Source organism: Charadrius vociferus, unplaced genomic scaffold, assembly GCF_000708025.1.
Source record: "Charadrius vociferus isolate BGI_N301 unplaced genomic scaffold, ASM70802v2 scaffold218, whole genome shotgun sequence".
Lineage (NCBI taxonomy): Eukaryota > Metazoa > Chordata > Aves > Charadriiformes > Charadriidae > Charadrius > Charadrius vociferus.
The window spans coordinates 3,135,826-3,157,656 of NW_009650084.1; the positions used below are offsets into that span (position 1 = coordinate 3,135,826).

A 21,831-nucleotide genomic window follows, 5' to 3' on the forward strand; every position below is an offset into this window, starting at 1 on the left:
CAAGGCCAAGTGCAAGGTCCTACATCTGGGTCAGGGCAATCCCAAGCACAAATACAGGCTCAGTGGGGAATGGCTGGAGAGCAGCCCTGAGGAGAAGGACCTGGGGGTGCTGATTAACAAGAAGCTCAACATGAGCCAGTAATGTGCAATCGCAGCCCAGAAGGCCAACCGGATCCTGGGCGGCATCGAAAGAAGTGTGGCCAGCAGGTCAAAGGAGGTGATTCTGCCCCTCTACTCCACTCTTGTGAGACCCCACCTGGAGTACTGCATCCAGCTCTGGAGTCCCCAGCATAAGAAAGGACATGGACCTGCTGGAGCGTGTCCAGAGGAGAGCCATGAGGATGATCTGATGGCTGGAGCACCTCTCCTATGAGGAGAGGCTGAAAGAGTTGGGGCTGTTCAGCCTGGAGAAGAGACGGCTCCGGGGAGATCTTATTGCAGCCTTCCAGTACCTAAAGGGGGCCTACAGGAGAGCTGGGGAAGGACTTTTTACTAGGACATGTAGTGATTGGACAAGGGGGAATGGCTTTAAACTGGAAGAGGGCAGGTTTAGATTAAACATTAGGAAGAAGTTTTTCACTTTGAGGGTGGTAAGTCACCGGAACAGGTTGCCTAGAGAGGTTGTTGAGGCCCCATCCCTGGAGGTGTTCAAGGCCAGGGTGGACTTGGGCAACCTGGTCTAGTGGGAGGTGTCCCTGCCTATGGCAGGGGGTTTGGAACTCAATGATCTTCAAGGTCCTTTCCAACCTAAACTATTCTATGATTCTATGATTCTGCTTTTCTAGTTCTTTGACATCTATTGTCCTATGCATTGTTCATGAACCATTCGTAGACCAATTCTTGGTTTGTCTTTGATGTTTCAATACTCTAATGCCTTGTCATTTCCACACACTCACTGGAGTGAACAAGTTGTTCTACCTCGTTTATCCAGCTCTCCCTTCCTGAACTGCCTTCAAACACAGTCTATTAAAATTAATTTCTTAAATTGACACTTGATTTAGCATCATATTTCTCTCTTATTTATGATATTAAATTGTCTATCAACTGACCTGATTTAAAGCACCAGAAAGATTCTTGCAGCTGCTTGGAATGTCCCCACATTAGGCCAATCAGGAGGTTTTAATCTTTCTTGAAAATAGTTCTAATTTTTTTTTTTTTTCAAGAAAGAAAGCAAACATATCACAAAGAATGCCTTGTCTTACGCTAATTTGAAACAAAAGGTTAATTCTCCGCAAATTACTTTTGTAATGCCATTTTAAAATATGTTAATCTAAATGTGATGAAAAAGTAATTTTTATGGCTCCTTCACTATTTGGTTGTAACATTTAATGTTAACGTTCTGCAAGCACAGGCCTTGACACTGGGCATGTTTGCAGACATGATGCAATGTTTAGCATGAGGACTCTATCTGGGCTAACAAGCCTGTTTATCATCAGGGTTAACGAGCCCAGGCAGAATATTGAACTAGGCTAGACTGCTAGACAGCTCGAGCTTTTGGGTGCAGGCTGTTTTGGGTATGTCTGCATGATTACATTGTGCCATGGGGAGATACAAACTGCTTCTCTTCATTGAAATTGCAACTATCACTTCAGCAATCAGATGTGTTAATCACATTATAGAGTTCATATATAAATGAACTCTCTAATTCCCTCACCTCTGTTCTATCTTTTCAGGAAGGCAATTCAATAGTTTCTGAGGTAATGACTCAGTATTGCTCAATATTACTCAACAAAATGCATTCAGTCCAGGTAGAAGGACAATAAGCGTCTCTTGAAATATATATATTTAGAAAAAAAATAAAATTAAAATGCAAAGTTGACTTTGAAATTATCGTGTTTGCTATGCAGAAATCATAAAATAAATTACTTTTTACTCATTTTTCTTTAAGTCTCATATTTTCTCTTCAAGCATCCTCTGCGGTCACTGAACAGAAAATTACTTACCCCAGAAATTGGAATTCATGGTATTTCATTGCAGTTGCAGAACTTATATGAGTTTCATGATAAAAAACAATGCAGAACATAGACAAAGGAAAATAACCACTAAGTCCCAAGATGCACCCCTCTTCTTTGAGATGCATTTAAAATGTATATAATACTTTATCCATATTAATTAATAAGTTTTATGGAATTTTTTTTGCACATATCCAGTCTGTTCAAATGTGGTTTTTTTTATTTTTCACTTTATATTTTTCCCCAAAGTAGACATTCACACTGAGTAAATGACTCTGAGTATTTGCACACATCAGTAGTCCTTAATCCAGCAAATGTTCAAGGAAGGTAGAACCGTAACAGCAAAAAGAGTTTGTGAGACAGGAACTGGAATATGTTTTATTGCATTCTTACACGCTCTTTTGAAGGTAGAGGCAACTTCACCCTGTTTGTGCTTTCAAACATTTGGAAATTGGGTAGTGATGTAAACATGCGACACAAACAACTAATGTGGCTCTATGACTTCTATTTTCCTAGAAAGAGGAAGTTGAGCTATAAAACAATGGATTGATTGGGATGAAGGGGCAAATTCTGATTTCAAACAACAACAGGTCCTTTGTTGTGGATGATGCCCTCTCTATTCTTTTCTACACTTTGATTTTCTATTCTATGCTTTGATTTTCTTCTGCTGCATTACTGAATGAATGAACAAATGAACAATAACTTAGACATCTCTTTCAGGGCATTGTGTAGAGTTGCCAATGCTTTCTGAAATGTGTAATTCACAAGAGCTTTGGTGTTCGGAGATTAATGTTGAAGCTGGGCAAACAGTCATAATTTTCAAAAAAATGTTTGATATTTAAATAGATTTTTAAGCATTCAGAGAGCTAAAGTTTAATTTATTTTCCACAGCTGTAATTCGATTTTTTTTAAAAGTCACATGTTGTAAAGTCACACAGAGGTGAATCTGCCAGTAATGGCCCTTAGCATAATGTAGCTTTTTCCTTCTATTTTTTCTCCAAAGCATCTGAAGACCTTTTGATCTTTCTTCCAATCCAGTGTATTGTCCTTCCACTCACTGACCTAGTTGAAGTATCACTTCCACAAGCATGAAAACAGACAACACTAAGTATTTTCCTCAGATTGCTTTTCAGTGCTGATACTACCCCTCTTCCCAATCATTGCGGTAGATGTTTACTAGATTCTTTTGAAATGATTAATAACTGTACAAAGCCTTGGTTTTAATTCACACCCATACAGGCAGAATGGGAAAAAAATCTTTTAAGGCTAAATTTTCTCCTCCATGTATGTTTATACTGTGATCAAAACAATCATTTTGGCTAAAATCCAAAACCTTAATAGATGAATTAACATTAACAGTTACAGGAATTTCAGCAAAACATAGCCACTTACCTGTTCAAAAGTGTTCTTTTGAAATTCTTCAAATCCAAAAATGTCCAGTACTCCAATTTCAAATACCTGGTCACTGGGAAAAAAAAAATATTACAGATAATAAGAATTCAAGCAAGTTAATAATATATTTGTTGTTTCCGACAAAAGTATTTCTGTTCTAGGACAAAAGCAGGCTGTATTTCAAAAACACAGTATGAAATACACAAGAAGACCATGTATACAACAGAATCAAAATTCTACCCACCAACCTTTTACAATGAACATAAATAAAAAACTAGGGTTCAAGATTATTTTAGCAGCCACTTCGAAAACAAAATTTGCAAAAGAAGGAAAAAATCTTTAAAGTCCAGTTTCTAAACGTGTAGGTTTCACTCAGATGAGTGTAGGTATTCACTCAGATGAGGGACAGCCATTTAGGGGAAGTTTCAAAATTGCTTGGTTGCACGCAGTTACCCCTTCCAGTTTATATTTCTTCAACAGCAAGAACTGCTCCTACTAAATGTACTTCAAGGGAAACCTGTTAAGCCAAAGTTCTCTCTGTGCCAGCATCAAGTAGAGGCTGTGAGCTCAGATTGCCCAAGAGGTTACATCTCTCAGGGGAAAGAACAGTCAAGATTCCGGCATAAAGACGACAGATGTTTCTTTTCTGTATATATGAAAGGATACTTGTTAGCAGTGCTTCTAATTTGTCGTGTGCCACTGCTCGCAGTCAGTGAAGGGCTTTTATTTCGGCCCAGTGGTAGGATTAGGGCAGGGTGGTCACCCAGGACTTGGACAGGAGAAATGGGAAAGGGATAGAGGTGTTATTTACTCAGGGATAAGTCATTGTCCACCTGTTCTGGAGAAGAAACTAAGTTCACTGTGGGGTGCAAAATTAATGTTTTGGGGTATCCTGCTGCCTGCTTTGGTAGGATTTGAGAACTTCATATGAAAGGACAGGGGTCACTAAGGCTGGGCTTTTTCTTTATTTTCTTCAATGTATCATTAGGCAGAGAACATAAAAAGAAGGTTAGAGTAAAAAATTTGTTGCAGTTTGCCTATGTGAGTGCAGTGGGACTTTCTCGAGAGTGAAATGATCTGCCAGCAGGATGAAAGACTTTGCACTGTAGCCAAAGGCTCTCTGAAACACAAAAAAATTAGCAAAGGAAAAATTATTCAGCTTCCTGAGAAAGGGGGTGGACACTTTCTAAAGCAGATGAGTTTTCCTTTCTCTTTGCCAACATAATTTGTAAATCTATGGGGTTATATACATACAAATGATATTGAAGCCTGCTGTTTCTGAAATCTACTTTTCCTTCCAGGTTTTTCCTCCATGCCTAAATCCATGCCTTCGTTTTCCTATGCCTAAATCTATGTGTATATCAGGATATAGATGTAAAGGAGAAAAAGGTGATCCACAGTTGAAGCACTTTAGTATAGTTCTATTATAGTCATTGTAAACACTACCATTTAATTAGACAATGATTCATCCCTGAAAATAAATTCCCATATAACAAACAAAAAAAGTAAAATAATCAAAAAATTGAGTACTACAAAAAAAGCTTGGGAAAACAATCCTCATGACAAGCAGAGCTTTCTTCAGAAATCATATCCAAGAAGTGTGTATTCATTTTTAAGGCATACTACTTTAATGTTCTACGGATTGTCCCAAGACTGGCTATGTGTGTAAATCTCAGACATAGAGAGTTGCATAATAAATCTAGTCTAGAATGACTTTGTTGGGCAGGAGAGGTTATTGTGAGGTCGATTAACCTCCAAGGGAATTTCTACAAGCATAAAGATGTATTACCACCTACATTTCTAGCAATGAGTGCAAATTACATTGTGTTTTGTAATGTAAACCTCATTCTGAAGTGTTCCGGATTAGAGATGGGTGTATATTCCTTGTCACAATGTGTTTTCAAGAAAACCAGCCCATTTCTATAAAGAAGTAGTAGACATTTTGAAAACAAACTACCTCAGTCTAATATTAAAAAGCAGAATTTTTATGACATTTAAACAAGTTTTGGAAAAAAAGCAGTTTAGAATTTCAGAATACTTCATAAGTTTTCATTCTTATTTTATTATTTTGTCGTTTATCTATAGCCTTCCTTATAGGAAAGAAAAACATGAACTGCTATGTAATATTGCAAAACAGCTGAAATATTGCATTATATTTCACAATTATTAAAAACTACTCAACATGGATGGAACAGCTTGTCCGTTCTTTGTCCAACTCAATGAATAGATGTGAGGCTGGATTACTACCATCCCAGTTGAGTGCCATGACTGTTATTTTGTCAAATTAGTCTCTTTTGGTTTTTCTAAAGGAATATATAAGCATTTGCATAAGGAAAAGACCTAAATGAACTAACTTAATGAATTATTACAAATCGGGCAAAACAGGAACCTGGCCCTATTTTCTAAAACCCCAGGTAAAAGCTTAGTAGCCAGCCTATTGCCTACCTCAGATACCATTCCTTATGAAAACTGTGATATTTCCAAGAAATATCTTGATTTACTGGAGATGTTATTTGTTGACAGGAAAATATGTTTTTATGACCTCCACCTGATCATCTTGGCCTTGTATTTATTAGAAGATGCGCACACTACATGAAAAGAGCTGGAGGTTTTACATAATTAATATCTTGCCTATAGGGCAAGTAAGTATAACAGAACAAGGCTCTGTACTCTCTACGATAGTGACATTTTATTACTACATTGTGGCATTTATTTGCAAAATAATGATGCAATTCTCTGAATAGTAATTCTCTGTATAGTAATTCTCTGATACTAATTGTCTGTATTCAATTATTGCGCAGATTTTGAAAATTAAATAGCAACAGACAGCACAACATCAAAATTAAAAGCGTTGTTTCATATGTGGGTACACATTGCTTTTTTTTTTTTTTCTTTCTTCTTGTCTGCCCCTGTTTTAGACCACTTTTCTTTTCAGAGGAAGGGTCCATATATGTTTTTCTTGGCTAGCTGTCAATCATATTAATTCCAGCAAAATTACTTTCCTTAAATTAATCATAGCAGAGATTCCCAAGGCAAAATAAAGTATGAATGAACCCATGTTTACAAATGAAAGGGCACATCACCAGTGTCTGAAAGAACAAATATAAGAAAAGAGCACTTTTTATTCTGAAAAATTGCCTTATTTTACTTTATTCTTCTGTGGTTACTAAACATCACTGACACTTTTCCTCGTTATGGTTCAGATATTCAGTATTTACTATCTATAAGTAAAATGCCTATAGTTTTAGCATGGACTGAGACTTTTATTTCAAGTTTGACAATATTTCTTAGCATAGAAATTAGAACAACAGCAATTTGCCAATATTTGAAGAATGTTTTTATCTCTTAGACCAGTACATAGTTGTGAATAGTTAAAAACAGGCATAGAAGTTAACTAGAACTCATTTGATTTTTGTGATATACAAAACAGCATTTTGACTGATAATATTTTACAATGTCTCCAGTTTTGCCTTTTTTCTCAGAATTACATCTCTGTAAAGATGTCCTGATAGACTAGAAATACCTTTTGACGCTGTACACTTAAAAAACTCATTATAAAGAAACTACATAAAAATTCTTGGCAACTCCTAAAAACAATACACATACACCAGACATCCTGTCTGATGATCTACTGTCTTGGCAGACATCTTGCCATTCATCAAGAGATGCTCTTCACCCGTTTGCCATTCCTGGCAAGGTGAACAGAGTTCCCCTTACAGTACTTCTGACCCAATGCTTCAGACAAACCTACATGATGTTATTTGATCACTTTTTTTTTTCATCCCAGATGGTTTTCAGCTCTGAAATCCACAGGGTTCATTCCTATTGTCATTTTTTGTAATCTGCCTACATAAAGCAGTGGGGTGAATCTGTTGAGGCAGGATGATCTAACGTGCATTTTCATCTGCCCCACATAAAACGTTTCTTGCTCTTCCTCCATTTTCTGCTGGTAACCAGGAAGGAAGCCAGCTGGTTTAGGTCTGGATAAACCAGAAGTGATACTGATTAATGAGGAAACCTTTCTAGGAATAGTTAGTATACAGTATACAACCCAGCCTTCAAAGGAGAACCCTCAGAATCTTACTTAAGACTCCCTTGGTTCTCTCAGGGGAACAGATTACATCCAATGTCATAAATACTGTTCTTGAAGGGAACAGGCTGAGTACTCCCAGTGGATATGTTCTTCATCTCAAACAATTACTAAAAGAAACTAGTTTCTGAAACTTCTGAGAGAGATTTTTCTGAGATTTTTTTTAAGATTCTGATTTTTGCTAAGACTTGGTGTCATTGCCACAGCTCTCAGTCATCTTGCTCAACAACTGTCATTTTTCTTTTAATGTTACCTTACCCAGGTGTGAGCGGTACAGATAGAGACAGTGGCCGGACACCGGGAAAAGAAACAATGGCTCCATATCTGACAAACATTTCTTTGAGTGACTTGACAGGTATGGCAGGAAGGGAGAAATATTTTTGCTAATAGACTCAAGATCTCTAGCTCTCTCATCAGTAGCACATACTCTTCCCCAGCTCTTTAAAGCAAAATTTGTTCTATGCTTTAAAAGATGGCATTGTCTTGTTTAATGAAACACTGGAAATGATCCAGACTGAAGCAGACCTCAAAATATGATATTATGCACCATATTGTATTACATGTTTTGTATTGTTTGTCTGTTTTAAAGATTTCCCTTCCTTCACAGAGACAATTCTCATTATGCTGTGGGTTCATGTTCTGAACAGGAACTCTCTTTCTGTCCTTCCTGCATTCCCAACACTCTTCTAGTGGGTTGAATAATAGATAAATAAACATTTTAGTTTATCCTCTGATTTTTTTTTCCTAAGTTGGGAAGATTTCTGTTTCAGAACATCGCATTCTATAAATCTGATAAAATGTAGAAAGAAATTTGTAAATAATACTCCTGAGATCTTTCCTTTGCCTGGATAAATGTTGCCACTGCTACTCTCTGGCAATATTTGAATTTCACTAGGAATAAGACTACACATTCAGAATACACACAATTTCAGAAAATTCCTATTTAGATATATTCTGTATGCTCTATTTGAAACAGAAATCTCCTACGGCAGACCTGGTGGTACAAACAGAGGGTACAAATGAATGTTGGTACAACTGAATGTTGGCTTTCTTTGCTTCTCTGTAATACAGCAGGCATATTGGTATTAACCACATCTTCAGGCCATGTAAGAGAGAAACACTTTGCTAACTAGCTAATAAAACATCATGCTTTCTACTCACTAGCACGCAGCAAAGGCAATATCGATATTTTCTCAAGTATATATACCTAATTAGCCTGGTTTTCATAAGAAAAGAAAAACAATCTTTCACAAGAAATCACAAACACTCTTAAATGCCCATAACTGTAAAGTCCTGTTGCAGAATGAGTCAGGAGTTCTTAAAACATCATCTTAAGACACTTTATTACTAACATTTGGATCACTCAATCCAATCTTGTGAACGTGCAATCAAGTATGTTGAAATGCCACATTTAAGCAACCATGAATGCTCTTATCCCTTTTATCTACAAAACTGCAAATCAGCATACTTATTTGGATGGAAGTAAACCAGTAGTAAACTTTGAAGAGTTAAGAGTCTTGGGAAGAAGTTTACTGAGACAATTCTTACAATAATAAAATCAGTAGGATGGGAAATCACTATATAAATGAGTGAAAATAAATATTATTAATTTTTTAAAAATAATTATAAGCATCTATGAGAAAAATTAGTAGCTTTCCTCTAATCCCATTCTAGAGGCCAGTTACAGAAAAAGAGTTTCTCCCCAGTGAATTTCTTCAAAACAATATCAAGATGAATGAAGTAATAAACATCAAAGGTACCTTGCAACCAGTCCAAACTAACATCCATGGTTATAATTTAGTTCTAACTAGACAAAATCATAAGTAACTTTTTATGAAGGAGAATAACATTTCTGAAGTTATCTCACTTAACACAGTCATTAAAACTCTTCCATTATATTATTGGATAGTACTATAAAGTAATGAATTTGTTGGATTCTGGCCACATTTTTTTTCTCTATGCTTAATACCTCTAAAGCTTGGTCTTTGCAGTTTTACATAGAATCGTCTCCCTTTCCCTTAGATCTAACAGCAATCCTCAATTTTATCTTGCCTGAAACCCACCACAAGCTATGGTAAATAATGCTAAATATAAATCAATAGTAATGAACAAAATTGAGTATCTTCAGCATAACAGTTAAACCCAGGTAACTAGTTTCCTCAAAAATGCCAAGATCAAATGATTCTCTGAGAGTTAGTAAGCCAATAAATCTAATTTTATTGCTTCCTAAATTCTCACCGAAGTGGGATGGAAGTAAAGTTAAGCTACCTCACATCAAAACAAGAGAACTGAGTTAGAAACCTTATTCCAGATTTCTGATGAAGGCTTCATCCCATTTGATAAGTAGTAACTGTGTAAGTTTCTGGCTGGGTAATGAAGTGTGGTCTGGAATGCATCAGCCTTATTTAGCCACATTAGGTAATGTCTTTGGTCAATCTTTAATCAGACATTTATTAAAACTGCACCAAACGGGAGGTTTAATGCTGCTAATTGATAGACTTGCTCAGATATATATGAAGTAAATATGAACCACAAATCACAGATTCATGCAGTGACTTGCATTAATCCAATTTACATCTTAAACTGTGCTATACCTTGATTTACTACTACAGGTTATACAATATGATTAGGCTGGACCAAAAAAAATAGGTGGGGCTGAGAGAGGTATTTTCTTATCTTAAGCTGGCTAACACAAGTGAGGTTGAAATATCAATGAAGGATGGTCAACTTCATTTTCACTTAAAATAAGCTATTTAGCTTCAAATTTGGAAAGGGACCTGAGGCTGAATTTGGCCTGCTAAAATTTAATACATCTTGTCAGTGTTGTTAGTATATCCTGAGCTGGTTATCTTCCTTTAGCCAGCCTTAATGAAGAACTCCCCCTTTTCAAGCATGGGTTTAATATATAACTATTGCAAATTCCTCATTCCTGACAACATCAAACAGCTGTCCTTCTTTAGCTAAGACTTACAACATCACGTATTCTTCAAGTTACCACACAGGTAGAAATAGTTTCACTGAGAAGTATTCTCTTTCCACAAGGTAGAAGTCACCTTAGGCTCATATGATTGCACTAAAAGGAGAGTCCAAGGTAAACAATATATAAACAGTTTTGACTTTCATTATTTGAAGATCCTATGATATCTAGAAATTATAGGTTTACATTACTGAACAACAGAGAAATACCACACCCTATTCTGAAAGACTGGGAGATATTAAATTTCAAAATTGCAAAATTACACATTGAAAAACTATTTCAAATAATTTTAATAGATTAATATACTGATTCTAGATTTCTAGATCACTAAAAATGAGCTCACTGTAATTAGGAACACTTGAGCTGGATTGTTGTCTATCACAGACATGCACTGAGCTAAGTCCATGTTCCATAAGTCCCAGGAATGAATGGGGAAGAATTGAATGTGAACACATGCCACTGTCCTTTCTTGTTACAAACACAGTATTTCAAATTAGGACAAGGATTGGAAAGTTGCTTTAGCTTGGTTGTTCAGGTGCCTGCAATTCTAAGGGGCTGTATAATCAGAAACAGAGAAGAAAAAACATTCTGTGTTACTGGCAAACCTTCCTTTTGCCTCCAGCAGGAAGCGAGGTACTCTGGTGGTATATGTATTGATGGAAAACTTTTATGTTCAGAAAGCTCTGAGTTACTCAGGCATGGTAGCTTTTTCTGGTAGCTAAGCCTATAGAAGGAAATATGATTTATTACTAATTGGTCTACAAACAGGATAGGCATAAAAAAAAGATTGTGAAGTCTTCAAACACTTAACAACTCTAAAAAAGGGCACCTCTGAAGCCAAGATGTGATATAAGAAAAAGGTATTTATTCTTTTTTGGAAGTACCACATCTGCCTTTTGTGGATTTCCACTTACCAGTAATGTCCAGACATCTTGTACTTGGTGTTCATAAGAAAGCTCATCTGAGCACGTGAGATGTTGAACCTTGATTAAGTCACATGCATATGACCATCTAATTAGGTCTACTGTCTTACTTTGCTACTTCGATTCTACTAAGACTTCCTTCTTTTGTTTGGTTGTTTTTTTGTTTGTTTGTTTTTGTTTGTGTGGTTTTTTGTTTGCTTCTTGACTGCTCCACTGACACACATTAATTACCATTCATTTTCTTGACTGCTCCGCTGACACACATTAATTACCATTCATTTTTTTCTAGGAAGCTACACTTGATAGCAACAGCATTGAATTTAGCAGATGATAACCTAGAGACATCCAGAACTTTCCTAGAACATTTAATTCAGTGAAGTTTATACATTTATTGGAAGGCCTTTGAACAAAATTCTTTTTTTAATACCCTGTGCTAAGGTCATAATTTTGGGGAGAAAGAATAACAATATTGTGCACTAAAAAAACCAGCAGGTAGCTTTTCGCTTGTTGAAAGACTTAGCTCATTCTGTATTTTCAGCTCTTTAAAAGACTATTAATTGCAACCACCAATCTTGACTACTTCATAAAGTACCATGACCCCCTAGACAAGCAAATAAATAAACAAATATGTTACCGAGGAAATTATTTGAAGGAATGGCCAGTGATTTAAAGATCCAAGCATCACTGTCACGCTATCATAAAATGCTTTAAAGGAATTATGTTTCTTTTATGGATCTGGATTTGAACAGATAATGGCACACCTAATAGTTTGTAATGGCACTCCTACCTGGCAGTGTCATCTTGATTTTGAAGGTAGCAGTTGATTGTGTTGACTAAAAAGCTAAATAAACGACCATATAGAGATTTTGCCAAGAGATCCCGGTAAAATTCTGCAATCTCTATTGTGTGCCTCCGTACAATCATGTCTCCTAAGAGAGAAAGCAGAAAATGGAGATGAAAGCATGTTGTAAAGCTCACCTTAAGTAATTTTAGTTACACTAAGTCCTTCCACCCTTTTTACTTCTCTTTTGCTAACCATATACATGGTGCTAGTTTTTTTCTGAAGCCTTCAGTGAAAGATGAGAAGACTGTCAACTCTCACAAAATCTTCAATTTGGAAACATGTACATTTGTACATTTTTAAATGGAAAAGGGTACGTGTACCACGCAGAACTAGAATTTCACTGAAAAGAACTTTTTAAAATCTTCTTTTATTTTGTTTTCAGGACACTCCTGTTGACTTTAGTTCTCAGTATTATTATCTTGACACACTTTTGGGAGATTAATCAAGTTAGGAGTCCATCAGCATCAGACTGTGAAACTGCTTTGCTCCATGTTGCAAGGACATTTCTAATTCAGTGGCCCAGTCTGACTTACTGCATAGCAGATAATCCTATATATTCATCAGAGAGAAAATTTACAAGACCATACAAGAAATAAGAAACAAAAATTAACTGCTTTTAAAATTCTCAAATCAGAAGGATCAAAATGTCAGCAGGTCTGATCTATAAGAATATAAGCTTGGAAAAGATTACCTTTAAAATACTGAACATCAGTTGTTAAGGCTGAAGCAAGCTCATCTGGTGAAACCTGCAGCATCCCTGCCACTGAAATGAAAGGAAAATTTAAAGAAAGCCTGTTCTGTGCTGTACTGCATATTTTATTTTTTATAACAGGTTTTTCTTATGTAGATGCTATTTTTGAATAGTGAAAGAACCCATACATTAAAGAAAAGAGCGCTGTCACAGGAGTAATCAAAATTAATGAACATATAAAATCAGATTACTATAATCAGCACTTTGTGAATTTTGAATGCAACTGTATATTACATTACAGCTTGCTTTCCCCTTTCAAGATTACACAGGACTTTCCCGAGGGCTTGGCAGACTTTCTCTCGTCTTAGAGTTAAGGTATGCTACTTATTGACATTCTGTATCCATAAGCCACTTTGAGGAGATTTGTTAGTGACCAAGAGGGCAAACTTCAAAGCATGAAAACAAGAGACCCTTTTAAGACACAGATTTTGAATGTGAGGAATTCAATTCAATGCAAATCGTTCCACTGTTGACAAGCACCACGACAGTATTTTAAAAGACTGCACAAAGGGCACTGTAAAATTTCTTTTGGCAAATGAGAGCATTAAAGATGACATTGAATTAGATAATTAGCAATACTAGCATTTTATGTCATCCCATAGAGCTCTGTAGTTTATAAAACATACAAGTCAATTGGATACTGTCTTCCCACAGTAACATGAATTTTCAGAAGTAATTTTTTTTGTCTCCCTGGAACTGTGTTTCCATCTGTCGGTGGAACGGCGTAACTGCCCTGTGGTGGGACCAAGCAGGCAACGCTCCAAGGTCACGTCCTACTGACCTTGTTCCAGTAGCTGCAGATCTGACACAAATGCTGTCTCAGCGTCTGTCAGAGCTGTAAAGCGAATGTCTCCGAGATGCAGAATCGCTGAGAGAATTACAAACAGGTTCTCCACCTCCTGCACATATTTTATGTAGAAATAAAGATAAAGAGGAGATTTGTTGGGTGCACCAGTGAAAGGCAATGCTTTATAAAAATACAGATTCTATTAGTTTGTATCATTGGCATTTGCTAAGTTAAAAAGTGTTCATGTGTAAACTATTAACAGGAAATTTGGATTTAGAAATCAAACTGGAACCTTTCTAGGACATAAAACAAGATTACCTTTTTTTTTCTTTTGTTTTAATGTAAATCACATTAACTACTGAGAAAGTTTTTCAGAATGTGATAAAAAAACCCTGAAATATCTTTAATGGATGCATTATTTCTGCAAGAAATAAACGTATCTTCTCCATAGATAATTTCCATCAAGACAAATTCTGTATCTGGGAATAGCCAGGTTTGTTTTGCCCTCAGCCAATTGCATTCACAAACAAAGTGTCTAGCTCTAAATTATAACAGGTTCCTGGTAGTAAAGGCTGTAGTTAAGGTCTAAGAGAAACAAAAGCAATCTCCTTTACCCACACACTTTTCCCCCACAATTGCATGCTATGTTCTGACGCCTCCAAGGCTTTGAACCACTTATCTTTAGGGCTAGATTTTTCCTGGCCTCATTTTTGCCACAGCAAGAAGAGAACAACTTTTCTTGTTTGTTTTTTAAAATGTTTTTAAATTAGAGCAAAAATATGACCCATGAAATATGAACCAAAAATGCTAAGACATGGCTAACATTGTGTGGTGTTGGATGTTTTTTGAAGGTCTGTTATCTAACAATGGTGCTCCTTTAAAATTATGAAACAGGAAGCCTGATACCCACTATAGCATTACATGGTATTATGCACTGCAAAGTTAATTCATAATTCTTGAAATATTTTTGAAAAATAATATTTGGAACTTGATCCTACTGAAACAGTAGAAGTGGCAATGAGAAGTCTCCCTTACTGGAATTTGCAGAATAAGTTTAAAAAATACACTACAAATTAAATACTTAGCCAATACAACCCTTTTATTCTCAGGTGACTGTAATGAATTCAGAACAGACTGAAACGAAGCTTGGATGATTTTTCATCGGTTTTCCAAAGCAACAGGCCAAAAAAAAATCTTTTCTTCCTATTCTTGTTCCTTACTCTAATAAATATGTCTGTCCTCAGAGGACATTAAACAAAGCTACAGTCTTTCTGCAATACAGACTACAGCACCTCTGATGCTGTTTAAGCAAGTTTGATTCTCTAAACTACATTTTAAGACAAGAACTTCAATCTCTCACTGTATGAGATAGATGTAAATAGGGCAACAGTATATTTTGCTTCTACACAGTACCAAAGCTGAAGATTAAAAAAAGCAATATATACAGGCTGACTAAGTCTGAATAAGATAGCTCTTAGGATAGAAAAACTGTCATGCTAATACGGTATTCAAGCTAGGGTGCTACACCCTGCTTCTTGGAAAGGTCTCTTAGGCAAGATGGAATGACACTCCAGCACAACATACTTCTTGCTTGTTTGTTAGCTGCTTCAGAACTGGATTGGAGATGACTCTACAGCACCGAATTGCAGCAGTCTGGGATAGATGTTTATTCTGGAGATGTTGGTAGGGCCTTGGGTTTAGTTTGTGTTCCAGATTCTCAGACACCTTCTTATTGTGCTCTAAGATGCATGTTCCCTCAACTTCAAAACAATTTTTCAATAAACATTAACATACTTTGCAAGATGCCATTAAAGACTGCTAAGGAATGTTTATGTAGTTCTTCAAAAAGATAATCTACTGTATTGTTAAATGTGGCTAGATGGTCTAGGAATAATACATACAGACCTTTCCATGTACCTCAGAAGTAATAGGTAGAAAATTTAGGAGATGTGTTTTACCCACATATTCCCCTCTAACCTCCACCACAGGAGATCAGCCAGCAGTATGCTGGAGCTCCACAGATATCTGGCCTCCTAAATGATTATTCTAATGTCGCCTGGATATAGAGGAGCCTTGAAGATGCTTTATGCTTTTCTGAGGGTCATCTCGTTTCCTTTCAAGAACTCTGAGCAAAGTGAAGTTGAAGTTCTGGATCCAAAAGAATACTTTATTTTTCTATGTAAAGTGTTCTCAGACAGTTTCTGCAGGCTTCCAAAACATGATTCATTATGCATTCAACTATTTATTTATGGGCTGAACCCCTTCCTTAACAGAACAAAAACATTAAAAGAGTGGGGAGATCCATCCATCCACGAACACTGGGCTAAATGCAGAACCGCCTGGAACTTTTGCTACTGAAATCTACAGGTGCAGAGCTTAAGTCATTAAGAGTAAGGAATAATTCTGTCAAATATGGCCATATGTGTTCAATTTGGTGCATGGCCACGTGAATATTCATGAAAAAACACACTTTTTATATTAAAAGGTGGCATAGGTTACCAAAAAACATTTGTTACCACCTTAACTAAGGAATGCCAAACAACACATGATGTACCATCACCACAGAAGTCTACCTCACACCTAAATAACAGCTTCAGCAGACTCACAATTTCATATTTTTTTTTGCTGATAGCCCTTGATCCCTTATTTTAACAACTGCTGCCCATCTGTCATTTCTTATAATAATCCAGCATACTGTCACATTAACTTCTCCTCTGTTTTTTTTCCTTATGACGCTAAATTTCGTCTAGGGGTATAGAAATTTTTACCTCCTAGAACTACTGTTGCTTATGCATTTGTTTGGCAGAAGTGTCCCAGCTACAGTGTGCTAGGTAGCATACACATATGTAGGAAATATGGAGTTTGTTAAATACTCTATAGTACCCTGAAGGGAATTACACAGCTGACACAAGTTCTTATACTCAGTCCTCTATTTCTCCAGATTCCTCTCAGACCTCTGTCCTCCAGAACCTCTTCTTGATAATTTTCCAAATTATCATCTTTGTTAGCTTTATAGGATTAAAGACAAACACCAGACCTATCTTCTTGTTGCTTTTTGGGGGTTAAGTTATCTCTCTCAAGTTACCCAGCTCAAATTTTCTTTAGACTAAATATATATTTACTTTTTTTTCAGGTGCTGCTAGCAAAGGTATTTGGAATGTGTATTTCACAAAATTAAAAGGGACAGGGAGATAATCAGGAAGAGGAAAAAATTCCTGTGGGTTTTATGAGGTTTCTGTCATATGGGATTTGATTGTTTCTTTTTATCTATGTAATTTACTTGTTCAGAGTATTATACCTTGAAGCTGTTTTGTGAAGCTTTAAGAATAAAGAAGATTTACATTGTTGGTGCTGTGTCTAATTAAAAGTGATTACAGTAATTTCCCTGGAGTGAACTACTACTGTATATTGTTTCAAGGTCTTAGCCAACAGAAAAAAAAAAAGACAGAAAGGCACTTCTTTTCCCCACGAAAGCTTATCAGTGAGAGTTCCCTATGGCCTGCTTTTAACTAAGTAATAGGTGATTTTAGCCACAAATAACATAAGCTTATGTAACTTACCAGGCTATTGAATCCCATAGCACCTAGAGCTTGTTTTAGTACAGCTAATTTCTCCCTGTTTTGAGGGTTGGCTGTTAACATCGTCTCCTCCAGTACGGTCTGGCTTAGGTACCTGCATGGAGGAAAAACAGCATATATAGTATTTACAAGGCTGGTGTGCAATCAAACTTCTGAGGTTAAAAGCCAACTTTGCCCTTCTAACCAGAGGTTTATTACAGATTTTTCTTAGCCTTTGGAGAAAACAGTAACAGTGACAGAATGCTCAATATTTCTTCCCTTAAGCTTTTGCTTAAGGCTCCCCGTTGCCAACTTTAGCCCTATGTGTAAGCTAAAACTGCAGATTTAATTTATACCACTGACAGTTTTGCCATTCTTGCACTTCCAGAGATTCCCCTTCACAAGGAAAATCTGAGGAGATCCTCTGATAACTCTGACTGCTTTAAATTCCCCTCCTGCTGGCTAAGGAATAGATCAGCCTTTATCTGCCTGATCCCATGATGATCATGCGCTCCCTTAGCAGCCGAATGGGCGACAGGTATACTCGGCATCTCTTAGAACAAAGTAGTAACTAAGTACATACAGTAGTAAGTGTACAGTCCTTAAGCTGTACTGCTTTGAACACTGAATCAAAAAGAAATTTTACAAAGCTTCCCAAAAACAGTGATTAGAAGAGAGAAAGAGAGACACCTAGTGCAGCAGCTAACTCAGGAAAGAGGAAACAAAACCAACATCAAAGGCAGTAATAATCAAAAGCTATAGTACAATAGACTATTGAAAAGAACAGCAATCTAACCTTTACAACAATGTATTTTAACCCTCCATGAAATGTTAAAATATCTGTGGGCCAGATTTTTAGAAGTATTCAGGTACCTTCATACAGCTGAAATCACTAAGAATGAGGTGTCTGAATGCCTTATGGGATCTAATTTTTAATTACATCATGCTGAGAATGTAAAAAGATGTTTTCTTTTATCATTATTAAATTATCATTATCATTAAAATACACATTCATCACACAATCTACTATCTTCACAAACGTCACTTACATCAACAAAAGAATTCCCCACACCTAAATCAAAATAACAATTTACACACACTCCACCCCTCATCCCTTCACCACAATTACAACAACAAAAAATCCCCACAATTATTCTGTTCTGTAATAATGTTCCGTTCATGATCTGTCACATAAAGATGGGAAATAATACTGCTTTAATTTCTGACAATTCTTGCTCACAATCCTATTCTAATTGCACTATAGAGGTTTCAAAATAAAACTCCTGTTACCACAGAAAGTCTGGCAATGCTTTAGTAAGGGTGGTAGCTCTTTGTAAAGGTGGCCTTTTACATGAATGTGCATAGCTTTTAGAAACATGTTGAAGTATGATTGAGTGTTTGCACTTTTTTAACTGATAATGAGGCTTATGAGGTACACGCAATGAAATGGAGAGTGCATTTTTAGTGGATTGATACCAGATTTGCCAGTGTGGGTTTCCCTTGAACTGAATATGGCGTAAATTACCCCAGTGGGTGGCCAGAGGAAGATGATGGGAAAAAAAACACATGTGCCTGGGTACATAAGCACTTTTTTCACCCACAGGAGAACTCGGTCAGCAGATATCACAAGTACAAACAAGCCTCCCATCAGTGGCTAAAGCTGGCGAATTAACACAGTCTTTGAGAACATGGGTCTGCGAGCATCACTGCCAGAGCTCTGCACTGTTTCCTTGAGGTTACTAAAAATGTGAATTTTGTCCAAATCAGGTAGATACAAACGATAGCACAGCTGTCAAATTAGCTAGAGCAGATGATACAAAGTATATGCCAGATTTATACTTTTTTTTCTGGTGTTTTTTACATTGCCTGTATGTTTCAAAAGGAGGCTAGAATACATCTGATACCGAATCTGGCATAGAACCTACTGGTATAAAGGTTAATCCAGCAGAAAATTTTCCACTGTTCCAAACTGCTGTGTGAGCTTATACCAGTTCAGCGTTGTGCATCATGTGTTGGGAGCATTTTTGAGCCGTAATTAGGAGATTTACAGCGGCATCTACTCAGCTGTCAAAATGTCCTATTGTTGAATGGCTGGAGGAGTTGGAAGCTTATGGCCATTGCTGCAGAGAAGCTTCCTCACTGGTGTTCTCCCTGAGTAACTCTGCCTCTCTTTCCGTGTACTGAGCAGGGAATACTCTTTCCTGTCCTGTGAAGAGAATATTGTGTACTTTTGTAGATTGTATATTATTTAAGTGACCCCATTTGATTAGCTCTTTTTAGAGTAATTAAAGCGCTAGTGGGCATCATCATAGTAAAAAGGTGTGTGAACACTACCAACGCATGTCAAAGGAGGCTATGGCATAGCAAAGTGACCCAGAATGCTCGCTGCCCTGGAGGAAAGAGCTGAGCTGTGATATGAACCAACACGCGGCAGTTCTTGCCTTCAGCACAAGCACTTCTTGCTGATACAGCAGGGGGCAAACTGGGCACCCGCCAAACCAGATGCCTGTGGCTCCAACAACCCATCCTTAAACTGCAGCATCTGCCGGGACATGCCTGTTGGAAGAGAATCTGACTTTCCTAGTATAAATCTCCCGAAGATTTAATCAGCAGATGTGCTGCTGCCCTTGGTAAGGGCTGCAGTTGGACATTTTCTAAGGTGCATTTCAATTTACAATCAGTTTCCCCAGTCTAAAAGCAATTAAATTCTTTTATAACATGTCATGAGGCCCACTCATTTTCCAAACTATTTAAGGACTAATGAAATATGAAAATTGCTTTGAAGATATGAACATTCAACTGTTATATGTTTATAATATAAAGTATATGCATATTAAGGATGAATTAATCGTATAGACTACTTGGAACTGTTGATGGATATCATACAACTCCCCCAAAATGCAGAAAATATACAGTTTAGCACAGTGGGGGTATATTATTTACTAGCTGTGCAAGGAATCAGATTTTTCTAATTATTGTTAAGTTCATTCTACCTCAGAAATGTAGTAACATTTAGATAGAAATATAAATGGTTGGGTTTTTTTCTTGTAAAACAGTTCCCTGGCATCACCTTCTTTCCACCTTAAAGGCCCTGAAGATGAAAAGAGTTTGAGACACCCTTTGTATTAATATTATTACTATAACTTATTTATGCTTAAGAACCAGAGTCAAGAACCAATTTTAAATTGCCGCCTCTCCCACAAAAATAAGGAAAGGGGAAAGAGGTGTGTCACAGTGCAGAAGTCCTAATAATAATGAAACATTCTTACATCATTATTCCATAAAATGCAAACTTTTTTTTCAATATGTATAGCTCTCCTCATATTTATAGTGCATTTCTGTCTTTGACATTCCAGTGGCCTGGACAGAATTGCATTGCTAGTGATGAAGAAGGATTAAACTGCTTAAAATTTCCATTGTGAACCTGCCATGGAGCTCTTAGTTATTATTTTTACCTACATTTTTGTTATTGCAAACTATAGTGTTATAGCCATCATACTTATGAAAACCTATGCTGTTACTATAGTGTGTGTAACGTTCCTATAAGTTTGCAACAAAGTAATCTGTGTTCAAATGCAAACCAAACCTGGTGACTCCCAAATTCTTCATTGCTGAAAATTTTGGTAAAAGAAGTACTACTGCTACACAGGCCAGAGGTGATGTTCCACAATACCCGACACATGCAGGCTGCACACCAATTGTGGACTTACTTATCATAGTTTTATTAGCCTTACTTGCAAATTCATTCTGCAAATGCACATTCACATTAGCTTACTGTAGCTTTAGAAAAAGAATCTCAGATTTTGGCTGAAGTTGAGCCTTTTAGTTGAAGGTACCTGTTCAGACAAATGATATATATATATATATCTGGTAAAAGTGACGAGCCAAACAGTGTATGCAGTTCTAATAATTAACTCATTTCTACTGACTGTCTAACCATTTGTTTAAATGTTGACATTTGCATTGGACTCGTACTCTTGACAGACAACTTATCAGCCACAAAAAAGTTTTAAGGACATGTGATCAGTGACTGTTTATTTCAAAAAAAGAAGAAACTTACTGATCCACAAAATGGGGTTCTTTTCAGAAGATAAACTAATCAGTAATTGAAGTAGAGTACCGTCACTTTGAGTAAAACACAATGCTGCATTAGACAGACAATTTATTGAGAAATGTAAAAGAGACTATCTACATAGTTTTGTCTTTCTGATTTTTTCTTCTAGCGGTTCTAATTTGCAGAATGTAGCATTCTCATCTATTATAGTCCCTCAAAGAAAATAAAGGACTATTTTGAAGAAAAAAAGGGATGGGGGTATGTTTTCAGTATACCGCCTATCATACTATACAATTTTTTCACCATCATTTGAATGACATCATAGATCAAATATTCAGGCAGGGATGTGACTGGTGTGGCCAAGAAAATTAAAAAGTACTTACTATGACATTTAATTCTTTATGCATTAACTGCCCATATAAGTCAACAATTCCCTTACCTGTTTACCTTATTCTCGGTGTCATTGTTACATATCATCATAATTTGTATTATTCAACATATATC

General features: G+C 36.5%; 1 protein-coding gene across 1 annotated transcript in view; it reads right to left on the reverse strand.

Annotated features, from left to right (window-relative positions):
* Positions 1-21,831, reverse strand: part of MYO16 (myosin XVI) — a 322,775-nt gene that overhangs the window by 112,079 nt on the left and 188,865 nt on the right. The window contains 5 exon segments of the mRNA XM_009892140.1: positions 3,345-3,417; positions 12,122-12,263; positions 12,870-12,941; positions 13,711-13,828; positions 17,277-17,388. Coding sequence (XP_009890442.1) covers positions 3,345-3,417; positions 12,122-12,263; positions 12,870-12,941; positions 13,711-13,828; positions 17,277-17,388 — 517 coding nt within the window.